Source organism: Euwallacea fornicatus, chromosome 2 (genome assembly GCF_040115645.1).
Source record: "Euwallacea fornicatus isolate EFF26 chromosome 2, ASM4011564v1, whole genome shotgun sequence".
In the NCBI taxonomy this organism is placed as follows: domain Eukaryota; kingdom Metazoa; phylum Arthropoda; class Insecta; order Coleoptera; family Curculionidae; genus Euwallacea; species Euwallacea fornicatus.
In genome coordinates this window covers 2,069,096-2,092,660 of record NC_089542.1, presented here as the reverse complement: position 1 = coordinate 2,092,660, position 23,565 = coordinate 2,069,096, and the positions used below count along the sequence as shown (strand labels likewise).

Here is a 23,565-nt window from a genome sequence, read left to right as displayed (position 1 = left end):
ACGGAACGGCAGCTGTTGGAAATTGAGACAGTACGGAGTATAGTATAGCCACGTCTAGACCTAGATGCAATGTATCACATTCTGCAATACTATCCACCATTGTAAATTTGTGTTAAATCATTTAACACAGCATTTAGAATAGGAATAAAAGATGTTTTTTGCGTCAAACATCGTGTTCAAAATTTAACGGAATATGGGTATAAATCTAGAGCTGGACATGATAAAAAGCAACATAACAAAATCGAAGTAAATATATTTTAAAAGAGCCTAGTATCACAACAATTCAAGAACTAAAAGTAGACAGCTACCTTAAAACGGTAAAAATATCGCACACAAAACCCATCGCAATCGATCTCGCTAGGGCTAGCGAAATCAATGCGAGTCAAACCAATCTGACCATAAGTAGCGACTCTGTTAATTTATACTCGGGAGAGCACTCAACCTTAATTAGTAACAACAATAATAAATTAGCACTAGAATTACACTATTAGGGAGGCGCGGCTGTGTGGACTAATTTTACTTCCTGGCGCAGTCCGAGTCTTCGAACTCTTCAGTCCACCTGAGCTCGGAGCTCCGGGGCACTCGCGCGTCCCCTTCTCCGAAATGGCTCGCTCCACTACTAAAGAACTCATCATCAAATGGATCGTTTTCCCTGGCGAAAATATTCACAGACTCTGATTTCTTTAAATTGACTTGTTCCCCTGTCCGGCTCGAGGCCAATTTGCTCAACACTTTTCTTCGACCATTAAGTCCTGTCACCGAAAACGAGTCCTCGTTCTCCTCGACCAAATCCGGCTCTTCTTTAATGCTCGAAATTCCTCCTTCAGATGGCGCCTCTCCCTTCTCGCTGGGGGAGAAGTCGTCTTCAAAAGGGCTGCGCGGCTTGGCCTGGTACCGCGGCGACAATTTGGACTCTTCGCTGCGCCTCTCTTTGAAGCTCCTTTGCTGCCTGGTTTTCGCGAAGTCATTGGTTTCGAAAGTGAACTTCTCCCGTATGATCGGACTCTCGTCCGAAGGAACAAAGTCATTGTCAAAGAGAGATTTGGTTCTGGCGCCTTTGCGGGGAAAGGTATTCACCTGCTCGGGCATCGCCGTTTCTTTTAGCAGGCGCTTCGCTGCGGTTTTCTTCGAAGACATCTCCACATAATCCCCTTCTGTCGCTTTATGAGACTTTGATCTGTGACGATGAGTGGTAGTCTCGGGGAATTGGGTCGAATCCCTGCTGCGAGATCTGCGGCTGCTCTTGTAACGGCGATCGCGCTCCCCGTCGCTACCACCTAAAGATGTACTTTAGATCCAATAAGAGTAACCAAAATGAATACAAACCTGCCCCCAAATAATGGCGAGATTTTATTTCGCCAGTTTTGCGGTCCATCTCCGAAGCACTGCTAGGTCGTTGTTTCCAGTTTTTCTTGTTCTGCAGGTAATGCGCGTGAGGTTCTTCAGGCTCATTCGAATACTCGTCTTCCCATGGGGAATCCTGAGAATCGCGGCTGCTTCTATAACGGTCACGCCGTTCAGACCTTCGTTGGGGGTAACGGGCAGACTTATCTGTGAAGTAGAAAATCTTAGTTCACTTCGATAAACTTATATCATGTACATACCGTGTTCCCCCTGTTCCCAATCTGGACAACACCACCGATCCTTAGCATCTTTTCCCTCTCTCCTTCGCCTATACCTTCGCTCAGCCCCATAGTCTTCCCACCGATCTCCCTCTAAGTCTCTGCTCCCCGCGGTGCTATGTCGATCAGAATCTTTGGACCCATGTCTTTGGAAGTAGTGACCTCGTCCTCTCCGTTCCTCATCGTATCTAACCACACTTCTCAATATCCCATATTACGAGCTATCAATTGACTCACTCATAATCGTCCTCTTCATCGTCATCCCAACTGTCAACCCGATGGCGGTCGAAAGAATGACCACGCGTGTTTCGCCCCCAAGGTCTACCTTCGCGCCTTCGCGGCTGCTCTTCTTCCCAGGGACTGACATCACGCGAACTGGAGGAATGACCACCAGGAGTCGGTTGCGGCCACCCTCCCTGCTTCCGCCGCCGCGGTCTATCGTAACATTCGTAGTACTCCTCCTCGTACGAGTCTGTTGAACGCCGATTGGCCGGGTAATAGGATTCTTCGGGTTCTACCGACTTATCCCACCACCCTTCCTGATCCCTACCCTTCTTTCTCCGGTCGTTGCCCTTAGACTGGTTTTTCCACTCGGTAGGAGAGCGGTTCCCGAACTCTTTGGAGTCACTCGACCAAGGGGAGACACCCTCTTCGCTCTGCGCAGCTCCACCTCCCTCTTTGGGCTCGGACGGAACACTGGGTTGGTCAAAAATTGCCCAAGATTCTCCTAAGATTCCCATTTTTTTTTAAATGTTGTTTCATAAGAAAGGTTTAATAGGAATTTGAATTCATGATGGGATCGTGGGGATCAGGTCTCAAGCAAAGGTAGCGGAGAATTCAGGTTAGCTCAAGTTCAACACAGACTCACCTGTCGGATCCAAATGCTTCTTCGCGGTGTCAGAGTTGCTCCCCGTATTGTCCACTTCTGGGGAGCTGCCGCTAAGCACATCCGACAGAGACCCCGAAGTAAGTCGCGCACTGGCTTGCATAATTTCCGTTACGGCAGTGGGAAGTGGACTTTTCATAATAGGACTACGCGCAGGGCTTTTCTCAGGCGTCGCTGTTTTCGACTTAAACTCGATTACATCCTCCTTAACTGGCTCCAGCCTATCCTTATTTACTACGTTTATGTCCTCAACACTCAACCTCCGATCCTCGTTCACCAAATCGGCTAAATTATCCTGCGCTTGTTTGATTTCAACCTCGACAATCTCCCGCAAAGCGGCATATTTGTCTTCAGTAACAGGTGCTTGCGTCTCCGCCCTCAATTCTTCCTCTCTTAACTCCTCCGGCTCCCCGTCGATTTTCGTCTGTTTGATCTCCTCCTGCAGCTCCCGGAATACTGCATATTTGTCGTAGCTTGATTGGCCAAAATTCGCGGCGAAATCCGCGTGAAAGGTGGCAGTGGAGCCCGTATGTTCCTCTCCTCCGACCTTATTGGATTGGGCTTTGATGAATGTGGAGAGATAATTGGTTAGCTGTACTAAAGTCATATTGCTCAGTTTGTGAGCAGGAATTTTAAGTTTCGAAGCCAAATCGTTAAGGCCGCTCAAGGTTAACTGACTTAAAGTCATGTCTAATCCCTCTAAGGAGTTAGTTAAACCCTCAGTGGCGATGCTAGTAGTGACGCTGGGTTTGGATTCTAGAAATGAGGCCACAGTGACTTCCTTCTTGACGTGTCTCTGAGGGGGCGGCAACAAAATCCCGGGACCAGGTGAGATTGCCCGTTCCGCGGATAAATTTATTGGCGTCAAATATCCCTCATCTCCTGACTGCTGCGAATTGCTTTTTCTTGGTCTTTCAGGTGGAAGAGTAAAGTCGGATTCGAATTTGGTTTTCCTTTGCGGAACCGGCAGTGGCGGGCTTGACTCCTGAGCTCCTTTAAACTCCCCTGCAGTTTCAATATAGTCGTATCTTCCCTCCTCCGAGTGTGGAGGTCTGGGAGGTGGTTTCAACACTATATCGCTTTGTTTTTTCGGCGGTAAAGGAGGTGGTTGAATTTCGCTTAACGTTGCCACTGGCCGCGGAGGTGGTTCTGGCGCGTTTTCCGACTCAGATATGCTCCTAGGGCTAGGTCCCGTTAGGATCTTCTGCGTAGCAAACTCAGTCTCAAATGGGTCTTGTTTACTAAAATCCGAGTCAGCAAATGGGTCTTCCTTAACAAAGGGGTCTTCCCCGAAGGGGTCTGCGCTGAATATTCCGGAGGTGTTTGAATAAATATTCGTAGACGCTTTGTTAAATAAGTCCTGAGAGGGTGGAACCCCGCTAGAAACCAGCTCTTTGAGTGGCTTTTTCGGCGGATTTTTCAGTTCTTGAAAGAAATGTTTCTTATCAATATACGGCTTACTTCTACCGGTACCTACGGGTAAAATAAAATACGCTGGTCTTCCGGTGGTTCATCGGTATATTTTTGTAGCTACTAATACGGAAAAACAACAAAAAAATGGCGAACTCAAAATAGTGAAACAAAAACAATTAAATCACAAGAATACTGACCTTAGTACCCGTATTGTGCTTTAATTGCTTTCGAGTGAAATAAACAAAAGACACTGGCTCGAACTATTTTATTTTACCGCAGATATTCGCGCACGGATTTGTTAGTGGGAGTTGAAAGTGGTTCGGTTAGATGGCGCCATGTGCGATGAGTTGGGCGTCGTAGGCAGCGCCTCCGGTGGTCGTTTTTGGAGGGGGCATGGCTTCACAAATATTAGAATGAAAATAAATAAATTTTACAACGCATAAATAAATAAAATGTGAAATCCCACCCACCCCATCTTCCGACCAGACCAATTAAAGCTCGTGTCATCGACATGATATATGATCGTGCGCAGTGTTCCCAACCAAAACAAAAATGCAACAAAAGCAGAACAATAATACGAAGCGAAAGCAGCCGTACCTAATGGGTCCAATTCAGTGAATACGTCAAATTGGGACATAATTTCTTGTTTTGCCGCCTCGTGTTTTTCGTCCCTGGTCGGCTCCGGCTGGGCAGACATGACCGATTCTTCAAAAAGGCTATTTCCGAAAGTAGGAATAAACCAGTCGCCACTGCCCGTCTCCTCGTGCGAACTGCTCATCTCCCTTGAAGAAAACGAGAATTCCTTGTGGGTTTTGGTGCTGAAAAGTGACTCGGAGGCACTATCAACGCTAGTCGCTGTATTGGGAGGGGTTTTGGTGCTCCCCTCGGAAGTTCGATTCGACCTGTCCCTCCCCGATGATGGCGGAGGCGGCAGTATAAGCTTCTGCAAGCAGTTATTTAGCAGCTCATCGGCCGGAGCATCTGACAGGCTTACGTTGGCCGGGTAGCTTATAAAGCTATCGCCAAAGGGATCGTCTTTGGAACCGAAAGGGTCCGAAGGGGTGATACGTTCCATTTGGTGCAAACCTTGCCGAAGACTGTTAAGTGCCAGCTCTAAATCTACCAAATCGGCCACAGCGGTTCCGCTGTCTTTGCTCTCAGAGGAACTGGCCTTGGGCTCGTTCTTCGACTTCTCCGAGGGCTGAAACGCTGTCTTTAAAACCAGACAAAAGCAAAGACAAGCGGCGAGGCAGGAGGACTGATAGCCAGAAAGCACTGATACATACCCATGTCTTTTTTCTCCTTACCTTGGAGTTGGGGGTGTCGGTGAAGAGGGGCGATGAAGGCAGATAACTTTTCTCAAGATGCTGCTTGGCCAATTCAATCTCTTTCTTTTTCAGAGCAAAGACAACTTGAAATAAATCACGCATAGCGATTACAACCTGAAATTTTAATCTTTTTAAGTTCATTATTTTCTAGTATAAAAAGAAACAAATACCTGGCTAGCAGCTTTATCAGTCTTGATACCAAAAAACCTATGTCCCGTGTCGGGGGAACCGAAAATGTACCCAAAAGCCCTGGAGTCAGTCATGTCTTGCGCAATAAATGAAATCTTATGAACCGGATGATGGTAGAGACAGTCCTACATTCAATCACCATATAGACCCAAAAGAACCCAAAATGTTAATCACAGTTACCCCGGTTTTCTCGTCCCGCAACCTCAGCCCGTCTATAGCGATGTTAATAGTGATACGCTGTTTGTGTTCGCCAGCAGCCCTGATAGCCATTTTGAGGTCACAAAGAGCCTCCTGGCACATGCGATCGCCCCGCGCTTCCGATACCTCCAGAATCCCAATTAGTTTCGCCTTGAAGCTCACGCCGTCACCCAGGAAACGAGTAGTTTCGTTCTTGACTGCCAGGCACATTCAGCATTACAAAAATGGAATGAAGGAGGTGAATGGTGCACTTCAACTGAATGGATATTTGAGGATGGGCTAGGTAAAATGTTAGTGTACATCTATGGTCTTTAAGCCAATTAAATATGAACATTTTCCAATTCCGCTAAGAGCTTTAATTATATATTTATTATAATAATAGTTGTAGCAGAATACATTTTATTTAAAAACAACAATTTTTAAAAATATCTTATTAATAATTTCAAAATATTTTTTAATGATTTAAAATTCCCGCCCTTACGCTGCTCTTTCCTAAACCCACCATATTGTCAAGTTTCCTTATAATTATTTTCTTAAATAACAATAAATTGTCATAAAATATGTTGTATTTAAAGGTGAGAAAGTATTTCTGAGGTATTTTGGTGTACAAAACGCAAAACCTGTTTAGGTTTCTGGACTTCCTATTCACAATGTATATGAACATAACAGAGACCCAAGCCAACTTTTCTATATAAAAATTAGTTGTGGAACATAACTTTTTCAAAGCAATTTTAATGTAAAACTTGATTCTAATAAAATGTGGGTCATTTTGACTTCATTGGTCAACATTAAGATATAGAGATCAAAGTCTAGACCTCTGGTATCATAGTCATGATATTTCTAGCATATCAGGTTGAACTTAGTCGATTAAGTTTCTGTGCTCAACTTGGTAAGAACCTCAGTAAATACTGAGAAAGGGTTTGGGGTATCACATCAAGATATTTCAATTCCCTGAGTCTTACAATTTTTGCATATTTACTGATGAACACAAATACAACATTTGGCACTCATTTGCAAACATTAAGGGACCAAAAATACTATTGTGCAGAAAAAATTTCATGAATTCAAGTGCACCAAAACCAAAGAGAAACAACCTACTCACATTTCAGGGGGCTAGTTTTCTTTCTGAGGGTCTGCATGTTGGCCAAAGTGGTCTTCTGTGGCAGGAAGCGGCCCAACACTCAGAGCTTGCACTGGTGCAGTTTCAGCCCGACAGTGCGGTCTATATGGGGCTCCAGTTTCCTCCAGATGGGCATTATTGCGACAGTTATTGATTCGAGGGCCTTGATCTACCGTAAACTTCGGGGTGGACGATGACAGACAGACTGAAACTGTGGGGGTAGAACACCCCCCTGCACATGCTCAAAGCGAATTTCGGTCGCGTTATTGATTTGTTATTGAGGGACACTATTTTTTACGCAAGACGTTTGAGGCCGGTCGAAAGAAAAAGCAGAAACATAGGGCATTAAACAATTATAATTTAAGACATTTTTACTGCACTGGAATTTTTGGTTGATTTTGTAGCACTGAGGCTAAAAGCCGCATAAGTCCAATGCAAATCGCTGATTTATGGCTCCTGGTACGTCATTAGTGTATAATTAGTTTTAAATTAGGAGTATTAATTTAAAAATAGTTTTAAAAAGAGTAAACAAAGCCTCCTAATAAAAGTAGAGACGCTCTTCTTGTGTGTATGACAGATGAGCATAAATAAACAAATGACGTCATTTGTCTTTCGGGCACTGTTGCCACTTCTTAAAAGAACCGTATTAAAACTGATTACTTTTGTCAATTTATATTAGATAGTACTGTTCAGAATTTAAAACATCGTATTCAAATTTATTTCTTCAAGAAAATTGTTAAATAATCCTGATTAGTCGAGTAATGTGCATATATATGACAATAGATCATTACACAATATCAAAATTACAAAACTTTTTTAGATTTATCAAAATTTGTAGAGTATGTAGAAATTGTATATTGCGTTTAAAAAACAAGCGTTTTAGATCTTTTAATGTTTTAATTTTATCAATATTAATACTATTTTATTATCGCCTTGTTGAAGCAACCAGAGACTAGAACAATGATATTCATCTCATCGTATCTAACAATTTGCTTCAAGTTAATTTAAAGCAAATCAATTCGCAATCAGAGCAAAATTCCACTCTCTCTTTTTTTCACATAACCTATCTTTTTCCGCCGAGTTTGCATCCCGGTTTTAAATCGTTTTTAAAATAAAAACACCCAAAATGGAAACTTTAAATGACGAAAAACCGCGAGTGATCCTTACAGAACACCGAGTGATCGACGTAAGTATCCCATCAATTCTTGCGATCCCTAAACTGAAACCAACCCCCCTAAGGGGTCTTTCAGAATATCCCCACAGGCCCTACGGTATTCGATGAGCACTTTGATATCAAAGTCTTCAAAAAGAAGTTCCAAATCGTTATAGTCAGGCACGACAATACAGACATGGAGTTCGATTTGATTGGGATTCATCCTTATCTTGCCAACACATTCCGCAGGTTAATTCTGAGTGATGTGCCCTCAATGGCTATTGATAGAGTTCACGTTTTAAACAACACTTCGATTATACAAGACGAAGTATTGGCCCATCGTATGGGGCTTATACCATTGAAGGCTGACCCACGGTTATTTGATTTTAAAACCGACCCCAATGATACAACTAATGAAAAGGACACTTTGGAGTTTGAGCTTAAGATTAAGTGTTTACACAATAAAGACTCAAATAAAAAGGATTCCTCAAGGGCTGAAGATTTATATAAGAATTCATATGGTGATTATTTATTGTTAATCCTATTTTATATATTTCAATAGCTTAGAAATTTCTAACCTCACTCAGTTCTGTTTTCACCAACATTATTTCCCTAGTAAAGTGAGATTTTTAAAGGTTTTCTCATTGAGACCATAAAATATTTTAGTTTATTCCAAGCATATCAAATGGGTGCCTATTGGGGGACAAAAAAGCAAGTTTAAAGATATGGAAGTAGGACCAATTCACTCAGACATTCTTATAGCTAAAATGCGCCCTGGGCACGAGATGGATTTAAAACTATTTGCCACCAAAAGCAATGGGGCAGATCATGCCAAATTCTCCCCTGTGGGTTCGTTATATACCTTTTCAACTTTCCCAATCTGAATGATAACAATTTTAGCCACAGCCTTTTACAGGCTTCTACCAGACATCCGTATAGTGAAGCCTGTAGAAGGAGAAGCAGCCTTAAAGCTGCAAAAATGTTTCTCTCCAGGGGTTGTAACTATACGAAAGGAAGAGAGACGAAAATTTGCAGTGATCAATGAACAACATGCCCGGTATGATATGAGTAGCAGGAATGTGCTTAGACATGATGATTTAAAGGATTCCGTAGTTATGTCCAAGGTCAAGGATCATTTTATTTGTAAGTTTTTTTAGGTTTCACCGTCGATTTAGGATGATTGGATTTTATTTTTCAGTTACTATTGAGTCTGTCGGTGCGTTGGCTCCTGATGTGATATTTAAAGAAGCAATAACGATATTAAAGGACAAGTGTTTAGCCCTTTTAAATGAACTTAATACATAAGTTATCAATAAATTCTATTTTTTTCTAATTGAAGTTGTTCTTATTTATTGGATGCAGAAGTTAGTTTGTGCAAATACTTAATTATTTTTGTTAGTACTAATGTTCGGGCGTTGCGAAGACTTTCTCGAAGAACTCAAACAGCTTCCAAAGAAAACTCGACAATTTAAGTAAAAATAATTTAATAAACTTTATATAAAAGAATACCTACAACCCACAGTTACAATAGTTCATTAAGAAAACCGCGTCCTTAAAAATATCTACAATCGTTATATACACATATTGGTAAAAAGAATTTATATTACCGTGTCTACATATGAATAAAAATCATGTATGTAGGTATTTAAAAAAAAACGTCACAGTTTAAATCGGTTAACATAAAGCTTCAAACGTAGAAATCTCAGTTCAAGTAACAGGAAACAGCGCAAAGACAAATTCAAGTTAGTCACAAATCAGGCTAAAACCTGCTTTAAACGCAATAGCTAGGCGGCACTGAAAGATCCCTTAATACAGACAATTCCTCATCAGTAAACTTCAGCTTGTGTAATTCCCAATTATCGTGATGGGTCCTCTTGAAATCTCCCATAGTCTTACGGATTGTTGCCTAAAGAAAACAAAGTGCCATTGACGATGAGGTAAATTCTAATCAAGGCAAGCTAAGATCACACTCAATCGAGTATTACTCACCGGAATCGGTTGGGGATCGCTCAAATGCGGCCCCAAAGCCTCGAATACGCATGGCAGATACTCGGGTACGTCATAGGGATGTGCATTGATGAACGAACAAAGCCCTAAAACGCCTGCGTGCCTCACAGCAAGATTCTTGCCCGCGTCCGGCGTATCCCCGTTCTGCTTCGCCACCCTGCGGATTTTCGTACGCGCCATTTGTCTGAAAATCGTCTACCCCCCACTCCTCAATCAACATTCTTCCTCTTACTCTTGAAACTTACCAAAAGCTCCGTGGGTTGTTGAATGAACTGGCAATGCAATAGGCCACTGACAATTTTGGCAGCTTCTACTCGAACTTCTGGTTGGGTGTCCTCTAATAGCACAAGGACTAGATTTTGAATTTTTAGTACCCACTCTGAACGTGTAAATAGGGTTGGGAGGTTGTAAAAAACAAATATTGGCAAAAATTCAGCTATGACAGCGCGTGCTGACCACAGGGGGCAGTGAGCAACGCTTTCAATGGCGGCAAGGGCATCTGGAATGTAGTTGTCTACTGTCATGGTCTGTGCGAGCACTACGAGGAGGTTGGTGGCCAAAGTGGAAATTTCCTCGTCTGTTTCGTAATTTTGGAGCACTGCAGCAAGTGGGAGCAGTTTCCAAAATTGCGGTCGCGCTGAGTAGTTCATGCGAACAGTCGAGATAGTCATGTATTTTGACACTGGGGGAAAAAGAAACCATGTAAAATCGTCATATATTCTTAGAAACTACGACTCATACTTCGTAGTCGTCATTTTCATACCCAAATCTGCTCAAGTATACACTGAACGTTTAAAGAAGGTAGTTTGAGAACTTTAGAGAATTTTGGAAGAAAATTGGTTACGATTTTAAAGAATACCTTTCTGTAAATCGTGGCCGTAAATAGAGAAACAATCCAATAACAAATGAGTTCCTCTTACCGATCTTGAACAGTCTCATCAGCTCTTCCTTTTCCTTCTCCCCTAGTCCATTCGAGTGATCTGAGTCCATTTCCACGTCTTTTCCTCCACCGTGGCCATTAGTCTGCCTCTTCCTTAACAACGACCGGTACAATTTCTCTAATTTAGGAGAAACTTCGATGAAAAACTCCTCGATTTTCGGCCCTTGAGTACTAGCTCCCAGTGGGAACATCAGATCCTTCCCATAGGCTAACGACAAAAAGGAACTGATCTTTTCTCGAATATTCTGGAAGGGATGCGTGAGATGGGGCTTGAAATATTCCAAGAGTTGGTTGAAAATTGGTGCGTTTCTCCATGATTGCTGAGCGATTACTGTACAGAGCACATGAAGACGACTACATGCTACGAATGAAGTGGGATCCTTAAGGGGGTCCTCCATGAGAAAATCAAGCAGCCAATGGTAGGTATTAGGGTCTCGCGACTCTAATGCCATGGTCACACATAATATCCAATCGGTTATAGTCTCTGTGCCCATGTTAATGATTGCGGAATTGAAGATGGGCAGCAGCTCCTTCCATAAAGCGAAGGTTTTGTCATAAGTCCAGTGCTTCGATCCCCGAATTATCGCAGAAACTAGCTCTGCTGCGCATCTCTGATTAGATTCCTGCTTGTCCTCTACCAATTTTCGCAGGTGAGGTAAAAAACGCGGAAGCAGCAAATCTTCATACATTTTAAAGAGATTTTTAAACAACAAGAAGCGGTAGGCGTTGAATTGATCACTTCCCTTTTTCTCTTCCAACGAGAGGTACTTAATCAACTCCTCAACATTTTTATCATCGTTGAAAAATGTATAAATCTCCTTCTCAATTTCATTCATCTTGTCCATGCGCGTAGCCACGGATTTCTGCTTGGAGGGTGGAGCGTATAGCATCAGCTGCTTGGGCCAAGCGTAATACCCATCTGATTGGTCGTGAACGAAGTGAAACTCCTCCCACTGAGCGGAGCTACACGGTGCGCGTCGCGGATCGTACATCAGCCACGCATTATCCGCTCGCTCACCCGGTATGTGCGACTTGGAATTTGCGCAGCCTGCTATTTGGTATGGATTCGCCTCGATTTTCTCGAATTTCGGCTTATTTTGAATGGTGACGAAGACGAGCATTTTGATGGCGTGTTTTCGAATAATAAGAGATTCATTTATGGTCGACTTGAGGAAGAAGCGCACCACGTTCACGCTGTAGTTAACGTCGAAATGGACCAGGTCCTTGATGAAGCTGATCGCCATGGAGTTGTAGCGCCAATGTCTGCAATGGCAGGAACAGGGTTGATAATTGAAAAAATGTTTTTAGGGGATGAATCAGAGAAAACAGAAAAAGTGGAAGAAAGGAGAAAGGAATTGATGAGTTTTCAAACATACTGCAGATAAAGGTTCATCTATTCTAAAGAGTACAAAACACTAAACAAATACTTACAAATTTCCTTGTTCCAAATTCCCCATCAAACTGTTAATCGTATGATCATACGCCATTCTCCGTTCTTGCGATTTTCTCTTCAGATACTCCTCGCCACCATCAATCAATCTTTGAAACTCTTTAACGTCACACTTAAAGGGTCCTACTTCTGCCAAATTATAGGCAGCTTTAATGGCATTTTCAGGTATAATCAACTCAATTGCGATGGTTGGAAAGAATTTGTGAACAGAATCAGTTAAGGCTGTGATAAGGTTCACTATCGAAGGCTTCTCAGAAGGCATCGAATGCACTAAAAGTGGCCAAATTTCCTTGATAAAATTCCAGTCGTGGCGAGCAATTATGGGGGCTGTTTTCGGCCCCAAAAGAATGTATAAACATCCTTTAAAAGCCTCGTGGTTCTCAACAGAGTTCAGTTGAAGTATCTTTTTGAGGTGATCCGTGAGGAGGGTGTAGGAGTAGGGAAAGTATTGAATCATTGCGTAGAGTTTTGATTGGGCCATCATCCTCACCTGATAGAGGGAAGAACTCAACAGTGTAAACATGAATAACGCATCTTCAGTCTTACCAAAACGCAATCTTTACTTCAATTTCCAAAAACTTACATCACTATATCTGCACACACTGAGCTCCAACAGATCCTCCAGAATCTGTTTGTGAGTGGCAGTAAATGAGCAATTCCTACTTTCAATGCGGAACTCTTGCTGCAATGTTATCCTGTCAATGTGCATATGTCGTAAATGATGCTTCTTCTGATGCAGGCGATCCTCTAGCATTTTTTTTGTCATGTGGAAAGTCCTCCAGTGTACCTCAAAGTTCTGATTGCGTGATTTATTGAAGAGAATCACGTTATAGATCTAAGGAAAAAAATGTTTTTTTTCTCGATACATTCATACATTCTATATATTTTCAGACGTACTAACATTGATTATATGCTGAATGCTTTGAGTGTCTCCTTCATCACTATCTAAAAGTTGACGTTGCGCTTTATGAAGGACATCCACAATGGTCTTGCGAATATTACTTTTATCAGGCATTGAAACTGTCCCATTCTCTATTACCATAAGGTTAAAGGCCCATGGTTCAAGCACAGAATCTACCCTAAAATACCTTGTTTTAACCCCTATTCTTTCTAAAAAAACCTTCCTTACAGCTTATAAGTGGGCTCCTCCCAAATCGGCAACAACAAGTGACAACACAGCACTGAATTCACGATTTTTAAAGAACATTTCAGCTCATGTCTGCTAAGTTTTTTCCCCCCGTCAGCATACCTCACCAATAGATCCAGCTCCGGTGTGAGGTATTTATGGACTAAGGTCTGGACCGCCTCAATTTCCGCCTCTCCAGGGACGTACCAGTCGATTTTTAGGTCTTTGATTCTCTGAGGTTTCCCCCATTCTCGCACTGATAAGAAATCTTTAACGGGAAGAGAGTAGTCTTTTGTGGAAGTCCTACTGTCCTTCGGCCGGACATTGCTTAAAGACCCGAGAGTCAATTCTAGAATACGCGCAGAGAGGCGCTGCACCTCTAGACACGTCATATGAAGAGTTTGGTCTAGGATTTGGGTCAGTTTCGGTAAATATGGCAAGAGCTGATCTCGACCATCAACTACCTGATTTAACGTAAAATTTGCCCAAAAATAAATTCACTATAAAATCGCTCCAAGCACTCACCTCTGATAAAATTAATAAATTAAACAGAAACTTGGCATCAACGTGCTCTTCGCTCGCCATCGAAGGGCTCTCCCTTAGGGCTTCTTCGAGGGTTTCAAAGAGGTAGGGAAGCATTAGCTTTAGGGTCTCTTCAGGGTTAACTATGGAGAAGCAGTGGGCCATCATGGCGACCATTTTTCCGGCTACTTGAACCTCCAAGATTTTTTGTCTTATAAAATTGTAGAACTTTCGCAGAGCGCTCTACAAAATGCGCTGAATGTTACAATACAATAGATCGTAATAGTCTTCTATGAAGTAAAAATGTGTTTATTTTCGAGAGAAATCATCAAAAATCTCCACTGATTTTATATATGAAATTAAAGGCAAAATTAAAAACTTACATGGAAGATCTCTGGTGAGCACTGCGTGAGAACTACACTGACCACTGAAGTAATTGCGGTTTCGGTCCCAGATTCAATTCGAGTCTTCGTACTACTATTGCTGGTCATCTGTTCGTGTCTCACAAAATCTAGTGAGTTCGAGTCCACAAGCACCATCAACTTATCCAAAAATTGCAACACAAAATCTTGAAATTCTGCAGAAGCCTCACAAATCATGTGTTCTTCTTCTGTGAGGTCCTCATGAAACTGATGAGCCTTTGATGAGTCGATCAGGGGAATCATATTGACAAAATGAACTATAAAGTTGAAGGTAACATAGGATTTCCTCATATCATTAGGATCGATCCCAGGGAGAAGGGCTAGGAGCAATGGGACGACATGAGTAGGCCCCTCGGGATAACTAGGGCTCTGCACCATGTGCCTAGCTACGGAAATTACCGCCATCATGCTGCAAGTCAACTTATGGGGCTCAGTGAGGCTATCCATGGATGAATAAAGTTTGTCTAAAAGCCCGGGGATAACAAGATTGGGCCGCAAGGAGGCCAAATCAGAGAGAGCAAGGCAAATGTCTTGAGAGCCCATTCTGCAGAACATTGCTGGTTCCACACAGGTCTTCAATATGTTAACAAAACGATCAATGTCTTGATCGGTGAGTTTGAAGTGTTCAGGGACATTATTATCCCATGAAGCGTTCTTGAAGCGCTCCCAATGCACTCTCTGAACGAAAAAATAAGCAAGTTTCTTGAGGAGTTCCCGTAGTTTCACGGTCCACCTTCCGACATTCGCGGGGTGGAAATACGACTCTAAAGTCTGCATGAGCTTTTCTAGGTGAAAGAATGTAGGGCTGTGGTCCCCGTGAAGGGTGCAGACGATCCAGGCGGCCATCGCAGAAATGTCAATTTTATGCTGTTTGCCCACTTGGCGCTGTTTGAAGGTGACAGGCAACTGTAGGGATCTCAGGAAGCGGGCGAACATTTGAGGAACGTAAGGGCTCCAGTCGATAAAACCTATTTGGAATTTGGCCAGGCAGCTCATCAACCACATCATGTTCTGTGAACAATTGCAATTGTTTTGAGACCTTTAGAAATCATGAATTGATTGAAGAAATGTCTTAAAAACGTATAAATTTGAGATACTTTTGACAAATTTTAAACTACCGTCTAAAACGAGCTATGCCAATGACTTTAATCCACTTTTGTGATCCAAATAACGTTTCCCTTTAAACCTGAATTTGAGAAACAACACGAGTTTACACATGGAGAACCAGAAGAAAAAAACATCTCAAAAAGTACAAATTGTCTTCTGAGCCGAACCCATGACTCTTAACCAAAATTAACTCTCACATATTGTATGCATTGCCCTCCTTTTTCTCAAGGATTGGGGGTAAAAAGTCTCGATGACGGCACTATAAAACATACTGGCCGTCTGAAGAATGCGCCAAAATGAACGTTATCAACATTACTTTTCCCACTTTTAGGCTTCAAGGGTAGATTCATTCATGAATATGATGAGTACAACTGGACATTACTATACGTTGGAATTACCATATCACCGTGCTACCACCGTAACGCTAAATATTGTCCGCTTCTTGCTTGCCAGAATCCGAGAAGTTGTCTTTGTCGAGAATGTCCGCATGTTTTACTTTGAACGAATTTAATTAATACTGACGACTAGTCTGCTGTTCTGTGGATCTTTTTCTCATCTCTATAGTACAGAATAAATTCAGTGCATTCTGAAATTTTTTCATCTAATTTCTTGCCTTGGTGATATTTCTGGCAACTCAACGTACCCATTATGCTCTCGGAACATTACTTAAATATCTCTTGTAATGTTCATTTAAACATCCAGATCTCTTTGAGGTAAATATGAATTGCTATGCGAATGGGGTCACCATAATTACCAGGCATGAGGCCAATCTAAGAATTCTGCAGAACATACCTGCTACCAAAACGCCTTCACTCTATTAAGTCACGTCCGTTCTTGCCTTCCATTTGGGACTATTAGGAATATTAAAGCAATTTATATGACTTCAGGGCAATATAAAAACATTTTTCGGTAATTTAGCTTAAAGCGGGAATCTTGGTGTAGGTACACATTTTGATAGGAGACTTTCCTCTCTCTATTGAAAGTTTCCTCACAATGCAAGTCTCAATCTCCCACAACAAAACTTACATTCTCCCAGGTGCCTGCATTATGGCAAACTTCCCACAGATTCATAAACTCTTCAAACCACAATTTGTAGCTGATTTCGGCCTCTTCAGGCTTTACAGCGTTGGGCAGAAACAGCTCCAAATGCTGTATAGCAAAAGCTATTTTAGAGTTATCAAAAGGGCACAGCATTGGCCGGAATTCATCCAGGATCTCTTGGGTTGCAGAAGCCGGAAAATACCTTTTATACCACAAACCATGGTAATTATATCATTCAGTTACTTCAATGAAATACCTACACTTTGCAGCTACGAATGGCGTTGCACAGGGTGGTCTGGAAAGTCGCAAAGTACCTGTACATGCCAATATCACTTTTACTTTTTTGGATAGTGCGCACCACCAGGTCATATAGAGGTCTCCAATCTAATTGTAGCTCATCTCTGGTCAGCAGATACTTTTTCCTATGCAACAAAACTTTCTTGATGTAGATCAATTTGGTGTTTTATGGGAACTCACTTAAGTAGTTGATGCAAAGTAACTGCGCACTTGTTGATTCTTGTTGGTTCCAAATCTGGAATAGTCATTAGTTCATAGAAGAGTTTGATGAGGGATATGTGATCCTCCTTAGAGAACTTCATGCCATAGATCTTGATGTATCTGGGGAAAAGATTGTTCAAAATTGTGCGTAATTGAATTCTGGTAGTTGTGACATAAAACTTACATATATTTTCGACTTTATAAATTGGATTTAAATTGACAATTATGGTATTGTGTAGGTACTGTGGGCTAGTTACCAGTGATATCTCCCATGAGTGGTTTAATAATATTTATTTGCACAAGCTTGACTGTATTTATAAAAATGTCAACAATATTTTTATGAGGGTTTTCCAACACATTCTATCCAGTTTAGGCTTCAAAAAGCCCAGACCACCCTGGCTGCCTTGTACCATAAATGAATATAAATTTGAAATATCAAGTTTTCAATAAATTTAAAAGAGTCTAATAGTTTGATGACAGAATGGGCTACATGCAGTTGAAAAATTTTGTGTCAAAGATAAGAGGAGAGTATTATAGAAGAGAATATCTCCATAGTACCAGACTGAGTGGGAGCAAAGATATGTGGGAAAAACTTTCCAATAGAAAATTATATAGAAATCTCAGAACTATCTTTCTGATAATCTGGGGACTTCTCAATGGTTGATACTCCCATTATTAGTAATTATTGTAGATAATTTTGTAGCACTTTAACTGGTTTATTAAATTCACTTTTTAAAGAAGAATATTTTAAATTCGACATCGTAACGTGTCATATATAAATCGAGATATGTAATAAAAGGAATATCTCTTAATTTACGCGTTCAATTAATTACGAATTTTTAAAAATTCTAATTTGAAAATCAAATTTTAGCCCCATTTATGAATAAATGACTATTTTGAACGCCATATTTTAAATTTGGCCAATCATAGCGAAGAACTCAAACCGTCACCTGTCGAACTTCTATCTATACTGTCAAAAACCATGATAAAAGGACATTAAAATGAATAAAATGTGATGCTTTTTTTCTTAAATTTTGACCGTTTTGAGAGTGATTTTTACGGTATTTTTTTAGTGTGAGATCCTAAGTGACGTACTTATTGAGTCTGGAAGTCCATAAGGCACAACCGGGTCGAATTTCACGCGCCAACACCGCTTTAACCAGGTTAGTTTTAATGGCCAGAAAGAGCTTTTTGGACTCTAGATCCAGGTGCTTAGCGTAGGGCAGTAGCTCGTTATAAACACTCTCTTTCTGGGGCTTAAAGCCCAACGCGGCAGCCCTCCGCTCTCTGTACGTCTCGTCCATAGTGTCTGATAGGGCCCCACTTTCTCGCCTCTTAAACTACTATAAAGTTGAACGTCACTTCACCGAAACTTCACTCACTAAATTCTTAACAAAGTTTCCGTACACTTTTGACTTTGTGACTGTCCAAAAACTGATTAACATTAAGCTATTTTTATTTACACATTCGTCCAAGTCATGTTCATTATCAATTCTTGACAGATCTTTTCATTTTTGCTTAATTGGTAGGGGTAAAGTTGACATTAGACCGGCTGAGAACTTTTTCTAGGTATTAAGGTCATGTCTTGGCCTTGTCATACATGCATGTTACAACAAAGACGGAAGCTATTCTCTCCTGACGTCAATGTTCACCTTTCACTCTTGTGGAGACTATCGCAGCTAATCACAATCCAGCTTTAATAGCGGGATTTTTGAATTTCCGCATCAAAAAATCAATGATTATCAAGCGATTTGTTGCTGCTTGTTAATGACTCACCGTTATTGTTGCAAATTCATACTTGAAAATGCTTTCTCATTGCCTCGCAATAAAGAATTCCTCTTCGTAGTTAAAAAAAAATTATTAATAGTGCATTTACCTTGGTTATTAATAGAAAATTGAATTTATTTTCAGCACCTTGGTTGCCAAAAGTTCTTTGTTATTAATTCCGCCAATGCGTAAAACTTCTGTAAGATTTGAGTCAACAAGAAAAGTTATCGCCTTGAGTTACTTGATTTTTCAAGATATATTTGAGTCACTGAAAATATTAAAATGGCCCGAAATTTTAATACTTTTCCTTTAATTTTAATTGATGGTTCCTTTGATTTACGTGCGATGCGCTTCGTAATGACCATATTTATGTTTTATTACCTTAAATAAAATCAATTAAATCGTCGATTGTAAATGTTTGTTGTGAGATTTGTTTTCCACGTAAAAAGTTACTTCTTGATTTCAGGAAAATTTGGAAAACTCAATTTCAATGAACTTCTCCCTCACTAAAAGAACATGGCTTTCGTCAGCGAATTGCTACAACTCCTTAGTGCGTTACGTTACGAGCAATAACAGTGCTTTAATGTGCCGAGGTAGGTATACTACTTTTTTCCTTATGAAAATCATCCAAAAATTTGCAGGAGATGTTTGGAAACCCACTTCAGAGGTTCAACCAAATGCGCCGGATGTACTTTTGAACCGTTTACGGGCGTCCAGCTCTACTTCACGCTTATTGCAACTTGTCCGTGAAAATTACAAGAAAATGGACGAAAAGCACACGGTGCAAGCTCTTAAGGCCTTGTTTATGCTTCAAAAGGATGGAAAGTATAGCTTCTTATGTGATTTATAAAGACAATATTAAATTTAATCTCTACTAGTTCTGATCTGTCTACGGAGAAACTGATGGGGCACCCAGATTTTGAGAAAATCTGCAGGAATATTAAACGTTATTCAGGGATTGTGGATATTAATGACGCTATAGATGCCCTTAAAACTCTTTCCTATGTTGGAGTGAAGAGTTACAGTATGATAGTGCAGGTTCTCCTGCAGATAGTTCGAGGAAACGTGAATCAATTGAGTATTCCTCAAGTTTTATTTCTGAATTTTCTTCTGATGGATATGGAAAACACTCCCTTGGTTGAAGCCCTTCGCATCGCCCTTCCCATGGTATTCGAAATCAATGTTAAGAAAAAAATGAACAATACCAATCCAGTTCAAATGACTGACTGTCTATACTACGCAATAAAGAAAAATCTCTCTCAAGAGACCGTCAATTTTATTCTCGAAAAGCTGGAAACGTATCCAGGGGAGTTTGACGGAAATACCGCTAGGGGAATTTTGAACGCCGTCTGTCTGTTGCCAAGAAACCCCATTTATCAAACAATAGTGAACAGAGTTTCCACTGATCTTGTGGTGAACATAGAGAATGTGGCTATAATTAACATGGAAATATGTCTGAATCGACTGACGCACCATTACACAAATAGGTGCAAGTTCTACTACCAGGAGGTGCTGTTTGATACTTGTGCAAACTACATTATTGATCACAATATTGGTTATAAGAGGGCGCTTGGAGTGGCGAGAAATATGGCGCGATTGGTAAAATTTATTATACATTTCTACCTAAAGGAACCAGTCAATCAAGATGACTAACTTATAGTTTTCATTTTCACTCCATTTTATAGCAATCGCAATAAAATGGTGATTTTTTCTTAGTACTGGCATCAAGAATTAAAGGTCTACATCATTTTAGCACCACTTCCATCAAAGATTGTCTGATTACATATCCACGTGTATCTACCGAGATCCCGATATTAAGAAGGATAGTGCTGACATCTACAGTATTGCGGTGTTTTTAGCTCTGACCGACTACAAACCTGCGCATTGGGAGCATTTGAAGGAGTGGATTAAAAAGTGCAAGGAATTGGCAGTTGAGAACAGAAAAGAGATCATTTGGGCGCGATTTGCGTCTGCGCTGTGTTTGTTGGACATTTATAAAATTGATGTGCTGGGGCGGGCTTTGAATGAAGAGTATGTGAGGCATTTGCTGGAGAAGAGTGAGTGTGATTCTTAAAAAAAAACATCAGAAAAAAAGATTAAATAAATAAATAAAGTACTTTATTACGCTCTATAAAGCAAAACAATAGTTAAAGTTTCAATTTTACAAAAGCTTATATGTATAAAACACACTAATAATCAACAAAAATAACAATAATTTTAATACAATAATTACAAAATAATACTCTGTAGATTAAATTTAGTGTCAAAGACGATCACCTAATTTCAAAATTTTATTAGAATTTCATTCGAACTTCGAGCAATACTCTTTCACCTGGCAATGCATCTCTACCTACAAGCCGGATTTGGCGGAACTGTTGCCCAATTTGGACCCGAAAGATCTAGTTGTTGATTTCGCAAAAAATCTAGAACCTTCCTTGGAGGGAGCGATGCACAAGGCTTTGGGAGGGGAGCAATTTGTTCTTACAAATTTGTATTCGAAATTAGGCGTTCATATAGGTGGGTTAATTTCTTACCTAATATGGAATCAGGTAGATTTTGTTAAGGGAAAAAGTTTAGGTAAATATTAGGGGTTAGGGAATATTCATTTAAGCAGTCAATTGTAGTCGGCAAAAAGAGAAACAAAGTTGACACTCATTTATAAAAAAAAATTATAAATGATGTGGAAAGAAAAATGCATCACAAGGGGAAAAATTATTTGCAGAGAAAAAAATCGTGTTCATGTGTACGCAACTCTGTAAAATCTTTGCCGACTTTCATTTCTCGTTGAGAACTTAATTAGAATAGAAGAATATCACAATGCTTGCAATTATCTTTGTTATGGGTGTTTTGCCCAACTCCATTAACTTCTGACTCTATTAACTTCAGGCCTAGTCTGGAAAGACCTATAAATAAATTTTCTATTTAGATCATGCTGTAATCTTTAGTAATGGCACTCCAGTACCATTTGAGACAAAGAGAGTCCAATTTGTGGAAGACATTAAGCTCGAGAATGACAGTCAACAATTGTAAGTATGAGAATGTCTTCAAAATTATGTTAAAACTTAATATTTTAATAAAATATATTCAAAGTCAAGAAGTGTCAACTAAAAATCATGCATTATTCACCAGTTTCATTTTCAATACTTATTATTTTCTGCAAAAAATATCTGCTATGAAAGGCAAATTTAATTTTTTTTCAGAGTTCTTATATGGTCAGGTAAGAGTTACTACTACACAATCAACACTGAACAGCTACGAGCAATTCCTGCGAAGAGCCTTAAAATATTAGAAGACTCTCTTAAGTGCACTGTTATTCCTGTGTATATAGACAAGTGGCTGAATTTAGATGAGTTTGAAAAAATCCCATGGTTGTTACGGGAGCTTAAGGAGAGACTTAATTTAGATTTAAATATTGCTGCCCAAAGTATAATATGAAGTTATAGTTTTTTGGTGTTTTATTTATTAGAAGATAGCCTTTGAACTAATACATACCTAAGATGTCTTTAAAGCTGCCAATCTGCTCTGCATTTCCTCAAGCTCTCTCTCATCCTCCTCTTCTCCAGAAGGCCCCTCTTTTATTTTGTCCTTCTCAGCAGGATCTGACGGAGGCAGAGGGGCCTCTCCAATCTTCCCTTCAGTAATCTCAAAGAGTACTTTATCTATCTCGCTCTGTGCTGCTTCTTCCATCTCTTCGCTATCCTCAATATCTTCAAAAGTCTCATCAAGCATCTCCTCAATGATTCCTGCCTTCATCATCTCCTTAGACATTTCCTGCATTGTGTGTGTGACTTCTGGTACTCTGATCAAAGACTGCATTGCTGACATTACTTCTGTAGATTTTTGCAATGAACCTGCTACTCGGAGAGTGGCCAATTGATTCTTCATTTGCAGCATCACAGAGTTTAAATGCGCCTTAGACGTGTAGATTTTGTTGATAGCTTTACGGGCCCTGAGGATCTCTTTAGCAAGGATGGTGCAGGTGTCCTTGTCCCCCTTTTTGGCTGCCTCTTTTAGGGACCGTTTTACCTTCTCTTCTTCACGTTTAATGGAGTTTATCTGCCTGTCTAACTGGTATCCCTCTTTGCGGAGCTTATGGTTCCATTCAGTAACCATGTCTTTGGGGTTCCGTTGGTTGGATTTACCAAATAGACCCATTGTTATAAACTTGCAAGTTCGATAGGTTAACTGGAAAGAAAAAACGCCCTGAACTTGCCTTTTTTGGCGATTTTTAATCGTTTTTTCTCTACTTTTGAGTTCTATTTTGTTATGGTTGTCACCGCCACTAAATGTAAAATATTGTGCGTAATGTGACGTGAACGTCAATTTAGTATCGATTTCCAATTCCATTGGAGTACTCTGAGCAGTTCTCTGCAACAAGCTTTTGACACTGGTTAATCTGCATTGAATCGATAGATAAATCATATTCGAAAGGTTTTTCTAGTAGATGGGCTGTTAGGACTTGAAATACAGAGTATTTTTAATAAAATAACCTAGGTTTGAATAAATAATTACTAATTCAATAATCTAATAGTATATATTATCAGCTTTAGTCAGATTCTCTACATTGTCTACAGCAACAACAAAGCTTTTCCAAGAGTTTATGAATTGAACTTAAGGTCTTAATGAGAGAATTTAAGATATTTTTATGAATTTTGTGGATTTTTGAGTAACAATTTTTACTCTTAAAACCTTTAGTTAAGATGCAGGTTGTCAGGAAATCCCCAGTCTCTTGTATGGCGTCTCACTCAATAGAATCACACAGCTTTACACGCTCAA

At 40.3% G+C, this 23,565-nt stretch overlaps 5 protein-coding genes across 10 annotated transcripts; 2 read left to right on the top strand and 3 right to left on the bottom strand.

The window, feature by feature from the left end:
- Positions 1-235: 235 nt before the first annotated feature.
- Positions 236-7,366, bottom strand: Dab (DAB adaptor protein). Of its 5 annotated transcripts, none has more exons than XM_066291771.1 (11): positions 6,739-7,366; positions 5,619-5,833; positions 5,420-5,563; positions 5,208-5,363; positions 4,519-5,122; positions 2,491-3,981; positions 2,173-2,349; positions 1,860-2,094; positions 1,605-1,810; positions 1,327-1,551; positions 236-1,277 (listed from the first exon to the last, which is right to left on the bottom strand). In XM_066291771.1, the coding sequence occupies exons 1-11, from the start codon at positions 6,773-6,775 to the stop codon at positions 517-519; spliced, it is 4,251 nt and encodes a 1,416-aa protein (XP_066147868.1). In that variant the 5' UTR covers positions 6,776-7,366; the 3' UTR covers positions 236-516. The 5 variants fall into 5 exon arrangements, with proteins under 5 accessions (XP_066147868.1, XP_066147858.1, XP_066147832.1 ...); XM_066291761.1 differs by having other exon boundaries at positions 1,860-2,349; positions 4,519-4,864; positions 4,916-5,122; XM_066291735.1 differs by having other exon boundaries at positions 1,860-2,349.
- Positions 7,367-7,622: 256 nt separating this feature from the next.
- On the top strand, positions 7,623-9,242 carry Polr1C (RNA polymerase I and III subunit C). Its single transcript, XM_066291785.1, has 5 exons — positions 7,623-7,942; positions 8,007-8,430; positions 8,576-8,758; positions 8,810-9,052; positions 9,108-9,242. Exons 1-5 carry the CDS (start codon positions 7,883-7,885, stop codon positions 9,212-9,214), a joined length of 1,017 nt encoding a protein of 338 aa, XP_066147882.1. The 5' UTR covers positions 7,623-7,882; the 3' UTR covers positions 9,215-9,242.
- A 134-nt stretch (positions 9,243-9,376) lies between these two features.
- Positions 9,377-18,533, bottom strand: LOC136345204 (proteasome activator complex subunit 4B-like). 2 transcript variants are annotated; one of them, XM_066293277.1, is made up of 14 exons: positions 18,118-18,533; positions 17,002-17,142; positions 16,785-16,946; positions 16,510-16,726; positions 14,338-15,387; positions 13,958-14,197; positions 13,436-13,896; positions 13,208-13,385; positions 12,890-13,141; positions 12,288-12,796; positions 10,837-12,119; positions 10,162-10,598; positions 9,899-10,111; positions 9,377-9,815 (listed from the first exon to the last, which is right to left on the bottom strand). In XM_066293277.1, exons 1-14 carry the CDS (start codon positions 18,324-18,326, stop codon positions 9,681-9,683), a joined length of 5,487 nt encoding a protein of 1,828 aa, XP_066149374.1. In that variant the 5' UTR covers positions 18,327-18,533; the 3' UTR covers positions 9,377-9,680. The 2 variants fall into 2 exon arrangements, with proteins under 2 accessions (XP_066149374.1, XP_066149385.1); XM_066293288.1 differs by lacking the exons at positions 16,510-16,726; positions 16,785-16,946; positions 17,002-17,142; positions 18,118-18,533 and adding an exon at positions 15,882-16,492.
- On the top strand, positions 18,000-22,234 carry LOC136345244 (uncharacterized). The gene is made up of 9 exons (XM_066293338.1): positions 18,000-18,034; positions 18,096-18,185; positions 19,256-19,382; positions 19,431-19,614; positions 19,668-20,388; positions 20,543-20,846; positions 21,088-21,306; positions 21,716-21,815; positions 21,990-22,234. The coding sequence occupies exons 3-9, from the start codon at positions 19,280-19,282 to the stop codon at positions 22,222-22,224; spliced, it is 1,866 nt and encodes a 621-aa protein (XP_066149435.1). The 5' UTR covers positions 18,000-18,034; positions 18,096-18,185; positions 19,256-19,279; the 3' UTR covers positions 22,225-22,234.
- Positions 20,886-23,090, bottom strand: Vps24 (vacuolar protein sorting 24). Its single transcript, XM_066293499.1, has 2 exons — positions 22,282-23,090; positions 20,886-21,692 (listed from the first exon to the last, which is right to left on the bottom strand). The coding sequence occupies exon 1, from the start codon at positions 22,942-22,944 to the stop codon at positions 22,282-22,284; it is 663 nt and encodes a 220-aa protein (XP_066149596.1). The 5' UTR covers positions 22,945-23,090; the 3' UTR covers positions 20,886-21,692.
- Positions 23,091-23,565: the final 475 nt, after the last annotated feature.

Coding starts and splice junctions, on each gene's coding strand:
- Dab (XM_066291735.1), bottom strand. CDS start 6,775: ATGCAGACCCTCAGAAAGAAAACTAGCCCCCTGAAAT. Junction 5,364..5,419: donor CTGATAAAGCTGCTAGCCAG/GTATTTGTTTCT, acceptor TTAAAATTTCAG/GTTGTAATCGCTATGCGTGA. Junction 1,278..1,326: donor TCGCCATTATTTGGGGGCAG/GTTTGTATTCAT, acceptor GTACATCTTTAG/GTGGTAGCGACGGGGAGCGC.
- Polr1C (XM_066291785.1), top strand. CDS start 7,883: ATGGAAACTTTAAATGACGAAAAACCGCGAGTGATCCTTACAGAACAC. Junction 8,431..8,575: donor TTTATATAAGAATTCATATG/GTGATTATTTAT, acceptor AAAATATTTTAG/TTTATTCCAAGCATATCAAA. Junction 8,759..8,809: donor TGCCAAATTCTCCCCTGTGG/GTTCGTTATATA, acceptor TAACAATTTTAG/CCACAGCCTTTTACAGGCTT.
- LOC136345204 (XM_066293277.1), bottom strand. CDS start 18,326: ATGGACGAGACGTACAGAGAGCGGAGGGCTGCCGCGTTGGGCTTTAAG. Junction 16,727..16,784: donor GCCATTCGTAGCTGCAAAGT/GTAGGTATTTCA, acceptor GTGGTATAAAAG/GTATTTTCCGGCTTCTGCAA. Junction 13,897..13,957: donor ATTTATTAATTTTATCAGAG/GTGAGTGCTTGG, acceptor ACGTTAAATCAG/GTAGTTGATGGTCGAGATCA.
- LOC136345244 (XM_066293338.1), top strand. CDS start 19,280: ATGAACTTCTCCCTCACTAAAAGAACATGGCTTTCGTCAGCGAATTGC. Junction 20,389..20,542: donor CGAGAAATATGGCGCGATTG/GTAAAATTTATT, acceptor ACATCATTTTAG/CACCACTTCCATCAAAGATT. Junction 21,307..21,715: donor GAAATTAGGCGTTCATATAG/GTGGGTTAATTT, acceptor TTTTCTATTTAG/ATCATGCTGTAATCTTTAGT.
- Vps24 (XM_066293499.1), bottom strand. CDS start 22,944: ATGGGTCTATTTGGTAAATCCAACCAACGGAACCCCAAAGACATGGTT.